Here is a 6,960-nt window from a genome sequence, read left to right as displayed (position 1 = left end):
TCACTGCAAACAGACCAGATTTGTTCTTGCTTTGTATTTATCTCAGGAGCAAATTTCACCGAGACAACAAAATTAGATCAGAACCACCTCAACAGCCCAGCTCCACACAAAGAAGAGTTTTCTGAAAGTGGGCAATTTATTAAGCTTTCCCAGACAAACAGAGCATTTTAAATTTATTATTCAGGAACCTGAACAAAGCTTTGGGCATGTGCATGTTCACGTTCTGCTTGCAGCCAGAGGACCACTCAGAAGTGGCACCTGCAGCTCACGGCGTTCAAGCAGAAAGTGGTTGATAAACAGTATCAACAAGATTAAAGGAAAAATAAACTAAAACCTTCTACAAACAAACGCTCAGAGGTCTGTTCCAGACTTCCAGGTCTGCTACAAAGAACATAAGCAGTTCCAAAGAGCAACACAAAGCTAACTTTGTATTTGCAGACCTCAAAAAAAATAAAGAAAAAAAAAAAAAAAGCTGATTGCCTAATGCAGAAGTTGAGCAATATTTCAACCTGTCTTTTCTGCTTTCCTCTTCTACACACTCCTGGTGCAGCCACACCTGCTCCTTTTACTCTTCTCCCCTTCCTAAAGTTGGGTAAGTCTCGAGCAGCCTGTCCACCAGCCTTCCTTTTCCACTCAGGGTTCATTTAGGTGCTTTTTTTCTGTAGCCTGACACATGGACAAAAACAGACAGTGAATTGCAGGACTCATTTTGTTGTTGTTTTCTTTTTTTTTTTTTTTAACCTGATACTACTTTGTGCATTAAAAAAAGAAGAAAACCAAAACCTTGAAGCACAGTATACACTTTACTTCAAGAAACTTGAATACCCCCCTGCAATCAGTACAATTAATTGGGAGTTAAATAACTAACTCAATTTCCTCGGAGCCTCCTTCTCCAATTAAAGTAATTGCAAGATTGAAAGGATTAAAATTCCTGTTGAGATTTAACAGATACAACGATGACAATTAGTGACTGGTAGGCTGAGTCAAGCTACTGTAAGGACAAGGCAGTTAAGTTTTGAAGAAATTATGTTCCTACTAGAAGAATTGTTTTCAAAACAGTATGACCTGAAAGAGAAATTAAACTCATCTTACTAAAAACCAGTAAGATTTAAACATTCCAACAAACATCATGGCACTGTCTTCTCATCTTGTTCTGAGCCAGAAAACAGGGGAAAAAAAAAAGACAGAAAACCAAAAAAATCTACTTAAATGGATACTCTAAAAAAAAAAAAAGTTTGGGGTTTATTTATTAATTTATTTAAAGACCCTTCCTCTGACTGAAATCTTTCACTGACACTAGAGAGGCTGACAGTCCATTAATTAAACCTCATGGCAGTAAATTAACTCCCTCCAGTGACACACACTGCAAACAGAACTGAACTCTTTATACTCCTTCCCCCCCCTTTTTTCCTCTCTAGATTTTACATTTCAGAATTTTTTCCGCTGTTTTCATTTCAGCAACAGATCAGATTCCCAAATATAGATAATTTTCCTCTATGCCCTGGTACACAGGGAAACATCTCAGGAACATGTTCTGGTTTAAACCTATTAAAACTAGTTTCAAGTGCCTCACTTGCCCTTTAACTCCTCTTTCCTTTATATCTGCACTTGAAAATCTAAAAAATTTTGAATAAATTATTCTAATCACCATCTCCCAATACCTGAGAACAACTCCTTAAATTCTTGCTCTATTTCTCCCCAACAGGCATTCAAAGATTACTTTAAAAATCCAAGGCTCCAGCATGATTATCAGTCTTTTCAGCCACTCCACCTCAAGAAAATTGTGCTCATTTCGGAGTTTTGTTGTGCTGAACAGACTTCTACAACCTCAAGGCCAGCAAATGCAACCGAAACATAAATACTGAAAGCTTTGCTGGCACATCATGGGTGTTGCAGATCTCTGTGGGTCAAACTGGAACTACTCAAAGGTATGTTCCCTACTTTACACTTTTGAGAACCTTTAAAATAAAAAAGCTGCTTTAATGATTAAGACAAACTTATTTAATCCACTGATGTGACCTTCAGGAGTTCAACATGTTACACATCCATACTACAAGGATAAAAGTTTTAATTATCTTTGCTTCATTTAGCAAAAAAAAAAACCCTGAAATGGTATTTCAGGACAGAATTCTCAAACACCGATATGAATAAAATACTAAATACTCTGAACAGTCTTAATATTTTTATGGCTTTTGATAAACTGGAGCCCTCCAATGTTATGGGCAGATGCAAAATTTACCACCTGAAAGGCAGCACAGAGAGTTTGTCCAACTCCAAGACCTTCACTGAGACAACTAAGCAAGAAATGTTACTTTTTCTTTGCTGCTCCAATTCCTTTCACCTTCCCCCTAACCAAAGCCTTCTTACTCCACTGAAAGGCAGGAGAGGTATTTTGACATTCATATAAAGCCAATAAGGGGCAGAAACAAGTGGAGATGCAGGTGGTGGACAGTGGATGGGCAGCTAACAGGCTAAAACACAAAATGGCCACGAGTAATGCAAAGTTAATTTACCACAGAAGGGAGTAACAACTAATAAGTGCCTGACTGCAGAATAACTTTTATTCCAATTCCTTTTAATGAATAAAACAGAACTGGTTAGAACTACTGGTGAAGCCTCACTGCTCTTCCCCTGTGAAGTCTGCTTCTCCTCCTTTCCTCACAAATCCCTTTTTTCTAAGAGCTGAGCTCTTTATGAACAGAGCCCTACTTATGGAAAGCAACTTAAAACTTAGAAGCATCCAACTGGGTCTCCTGAATCTGCTGCAATTCTCCCACCTTCCAGAGGGAAACAATGTGCCAATTACTGTTGCATGGCCCTCAGTGTGCAGCTCTGGAGGACACCTCACAAAAATCCATCTTCCCTTTGCACATCCACTGAAGAGGCCTCCTGTCAAGCCAGTACTCTAATGGGGTCTGAGTGATAACCCCTCATTTCACCAACAGTTTGTCTCCTTAATAGGGGCAGTCCCTGTTGTTTTCCTTTGTTTGCTTTGTACTAAATGCCTCGACTCTCCTTATCTCAAGATCTCAGGAGTCGCTGCCAGGTGTTTGGATTGAAACACTAAGGTACAGCCTCAGGTGGGTCAAAAATAAATCCTACAGATTGGAGCAATCATTTCTCCACCCCTTCACCAGCCAGTAGCAGCAATCACTGGTGCAGCCCCATCAGTGTTCCACTACAAACCAGATTTTCCAACAGAGCCTAAAGTTGCATCAGGAAAGCACAGTTCAGTTGCTTTGTTGATCAAAGTGCATCAGAGTTCCTGTTTCTCTCCACTGCCGCCAGTGGGGTCGGGTGCCACGGGAACTTTACTACTTCCAGCAAAAACAGTTTCAAAAGCAGCTTCCTGCTCCTCTAAAGTCACAGCAGCAGTGGCTCCTCTACCAGGTGTGCTGGGGAAGGCTGGACGCTGCTCAGCAATCTTTTCCAGGTCCACCGTTCTCCTACCTCTTCTTTTGCCCAGGATTTTGATGTAATTAGCTGGCACAAGTCCCGTTGTTTGGCCATCGTAACTGGCCAGGAGCCAACCACGGATTTTGGGTTGTTGTTCTGAAGGGGAAAACGCAAAAGCATCAAGTTGCGAAACAATTCAACAACACTGAACAAAACTACTCAGTAGGTTTTATTACAACGCAAATAATAACTTAGTGGTGGTGGGGGAATCAAATAAGGTGGTTTTGGTTTTTTAGTTTTAACTTTCAGGCTTTAACACTATAACTTCACCATGATTAGAAAATAAACAGAAATAAATAGAAAAATACATTAGAAAAAAATAAAAATTAAAAGTTTACCTTTGGGTGCTAATTTTAGCATGTCACCAGCACGGAAAGAAATTTCTTCTTCTGAGAGAGCATTGAAATCATATTCTGCTCTTCCAACTACATGGTCATCTTCTCCACTAGCCCAGTTACTGGACACTGTTTGCAAACATACATTAAAAGTTTATCTGCTTTGAATTACAAAGTTTGGTGCGTCTTTTTAAAAGGAAAATGAAGAAAACACTTTCACTTCCTCGCTAAAACTTTTCCAGCAGAGAACTGACAGGACTAACAAGCAAAGCATGACTTGTTGAGTTAATCCAAGCAACACACCCCACCTAATAGAAAGGAACCATGATTTTGGAATCACACAAATCTTAAATACAATCCTAACTCAACAACAGGCTGTCACTTGTATCACACGTCTAAAATCCAGCACTGTGCCCCAGTTATCTATTAACTGCTATTACTGTTGTGTAGATTAATCACCACACACACAACAGCGAAAGGAACAAGGAACTCTCGTGCTGCAGCTCATCTTTACCTGTTTCTTCATTACTGTATGTAGAAAGCAGCTTCCAAATCAGGTAGGGCCCTCCCATTATAACAGCAAAGAACAGGAAAATGGGCCAGGACTTTGCAGAGTTTCCCATCTTGTCTTCAAGGCCAACACGAGCCACTTTGCCCTCACTTTCAGCCCACAAATCCTCGTTCTCAGAGCTGCTCCTCAGCCCCAGCAGCCGCCGCAGCCGTTGGTACAGGTACCTTATAGTTCTGACCAGAGCAAAAGCCGAAAACACCTTGGTGAAGTGGACCTTGAGGCGGGAGAAGTGGTTGGCCACGTCCAGCACGGCCCTGAAGCTGTTGTAGACGGCCGAGAAGGTGGCATCCATCATCATGCTGACCGAGGCGAAGGCGTGCACGATGCTCTCGATGGACTGGAAGGCCCCCCTGCTGCTCTCCTCGGCCTGCTGCACGAACCTGCTGGGGGGGAGGCTGTCGGCACAGAAGCGGTTGTAGCCCAGCCCGCCGTACCCGTAGCTGTAAGGGCTGTAGCTTCCATAGAAAGAGGTTCCGTACGAGCCGTAGCCCGGAGAGAAGGAGCTGCCGTAAGCCGGCCTGAAGGTGCTCAGGCTGCTGCTTCCCGTTTGCTGCGACGGCCGCGGCAAAATGGGGGGAGGTATCCGTGCCACGGCGGGTTGGCCGGGCCTGGTCAGCATGTTGTCACCCAAGTCGGCAGACCTAAAAAAAAAACCAAATTCAAATGAGCAAGATCAGTACCCAAAGCTGAGATCTGTCATTTCCCCAGGGTCCTTGGCTAACTCCATAAATGCCACGGTGTGTTCGCTGGGGGTGGAGGGCTGGGAGCCAAACACTCAGTGCTTCGTACGACGTTGGTTGGAAGTTAAAAATCCTGTCAGGAAATACAGGTCCTTCAGGGGAACAAAACCCACAATGAGATGCTCACTGTAAACATGAGACTGGGATGTACACACTGAAAAACCCTATTTATTAATTTATACATACACGAAATTCACTTTCTACATCCACCAAAGCTGCTGCTGTAACACCCAGCTCCTTCTTCTGCACACCAAAGTCTCTCATGGGCCCCACCAAGAATATTTAGGAACTCCCCCCCCCCCCCCCCCAAAAAAAAAGCTTTATTTCCAACACCACAATAAGCCAATGATACAGCAGGAAGAAGTTCGAGAGCATCTTTGAATCCACCCTTAAAGGGTGGTACGACCTAATTGAGAATCCAAGCAATTATGCAACAACCTGTGCGAGGGCTTTGGGCCTCCCAGTTTCCCCCTTTGCCCAAAATACCTCATTACCTTTGTGCAGATTATAAAGGGATTGAATCTACTACCGATTATTGATAATGAATTTACTGCTGTTGATAGAAAAAGGTCTTATGAGTCCATCATTTATATTTAATTTAGTAAACTTTTTTTCCTTTGTATGCTCATAAGTTCAAGTTATTTCATCATAATAAGACCCTGCAAGTACTTGACTGGCATTTGAATTCACTCAAGCAGCTTTTTGCCCAACTTCTGGACAAAAAATAACCATATATTATCACCCTAAAAGTCAAACATTTTTGTTATTTCCCATGTTTACTGTCTCATCCCGTGACTTCCCACTTCTGTAGTCCATTAAATTCACAGGGAAAAAAAAAAAAAAAGGCAGAACGAAAAAAAGCCACGTTGGAATTGCTATTTACCAGTTAAAAACGGGAGCAAAACTAAGTCATTATCACAGCAAAGAGACAAACTGTAACTCAGTAAGTCACCCTACAGTCCCCAGCTCAACAGTCAGCTTGGGACACCTCACTTTAAAGGTGCCTGAAGCCATTTAAAGCGGGGTAGATAAACCCAGCGAGAAAAATTAACATTTAATTGCTCGCTCAGCAAACAGAGAGCGCAGCGAAGCGTCCGTGCAATGTTCAGCGCTGGGCCAACCTTTTGCCCAGTTTCAGCCCTAATTGCAAAAGAAAAACAAGTCGGATCTTCAGCCACCAGGCGAGCTTTCCTTGCCTGCCGATACAAAAAGGAGCTCACAGACACTTTGTGTCCATCCTGCTCCAGGAGCAGCCGGGATTTCCCAGGAGAGCTCCCTCACCCCACAGACTGTCACACGCACCGATCTTTTCCGAGACCTGGGGTGACACTCAGCTCCCGGAGCTCGCACAGCCACACAACCCCAGAGAACGGACACCCTGAGCACTCCTGCCCACACCTTCACCTTCACCTTCCCCACACGGGACCCTCCCGGAGCCCCCTCACGGAGCGGGACCCCCCGCGCCGCCCGCCCCGACCGACCCCGGCCGGGCCCGACCTTTGAGCCCGCCCCAGGGCAGCGGGCCCGGCCGCCCCGAGCGGGCGAACACCCGTCCCCACCGCGGCGGGGACCCCCGGGCAGGGACGCCCGCACTCACTGGAAGGCGGGCGCGGTGCCCGCCAGGCGCCGGGACTCCCAGGGCTTGGGCGGCGGCGTCGCCGCCATCGCGCCCGCTCGCCTCCCCTTCGGGCGCGCTCGGCTGCGCTTCGGCCGCGCTCGGCTCCGCTTCGGCTCCGCTTCGGGCTCGCTCGGCTCAGCTTCGGCCGCGCTCGGCTCCGCTTCGATCTCGGTCGGCCCCTCTCGGTAGGGCCCGCCCGCCGCCAGGCGTCAGGCGGGAGCGCCGAGCTGCTCGCCCAGC

At 45.3% G+C, this 6,960-nt stretch overlaps 1 protein-coding gene across 2 annotated transcripts; it reads right to left on the bottom strand.

Moving 5' to 3' along the window:
• Window positions 1-784: 784 nt before the first annotated feature.
• On the bottom strand, window positions 785-6,840 carry PEX13 (peroxisomal biogenesis factor 13). Of its 2 annotated transcripts, none has more exons than XM_050315058.1 (4): window positions 6,700-6,840; window positions 4,306-5,003; window positions 3,795-3,920; window positions 785-3,552 (listed from the first exon to the last, which is right to left on the bottom strand). In XM_050315058.1, the coding sequence occupies exons 1-4, from the start codon at window positions 6,765-6,767 to the stop codon at window positions 3,257-3,259; spliced, it is 1,188 nt and encodes a 395-aa protein (XP_050171015.1). In that variant the 5' UTR covers window positions 6,768-6,840; the 3' UTR covers window positions 785-3,256. The 2 variants fall into 2 exon arrangements, with proteins under 2 accessions (XP_050171015.1, XP_050171016.1); XM_050315059.1 differs by lacking the exon at window positions 6,700-6,840 and adding an exon at window positions 6,405-6,522.
• Between the last annotated feature and the right edge of the window lie 120 nt (window positions 6,841-6,960).

Source organism: Myiozetetes cayanensis, unplaced genomic scaffold (assembly GCF_022539395.1).
Source record: "Myiozetetes cayanensis isolate MyiCay16 unplaced genomic scaffold, myiCay2020 scf2-11, whole genome shotgun sequence".
In the NCBI taxonomy this organism is placed as follows: domain Eukaryota; kingdom Metazoa; phylum Chordata; class Aves; order Passeriformes; family Tyrannidae; genus Myiozetetes; species Myiozetetes cayanensis.
Note: the sequence above shows the minus strand (reverse complement) of the source record. Positions and strands in the feature narration are given on the sequence as shown.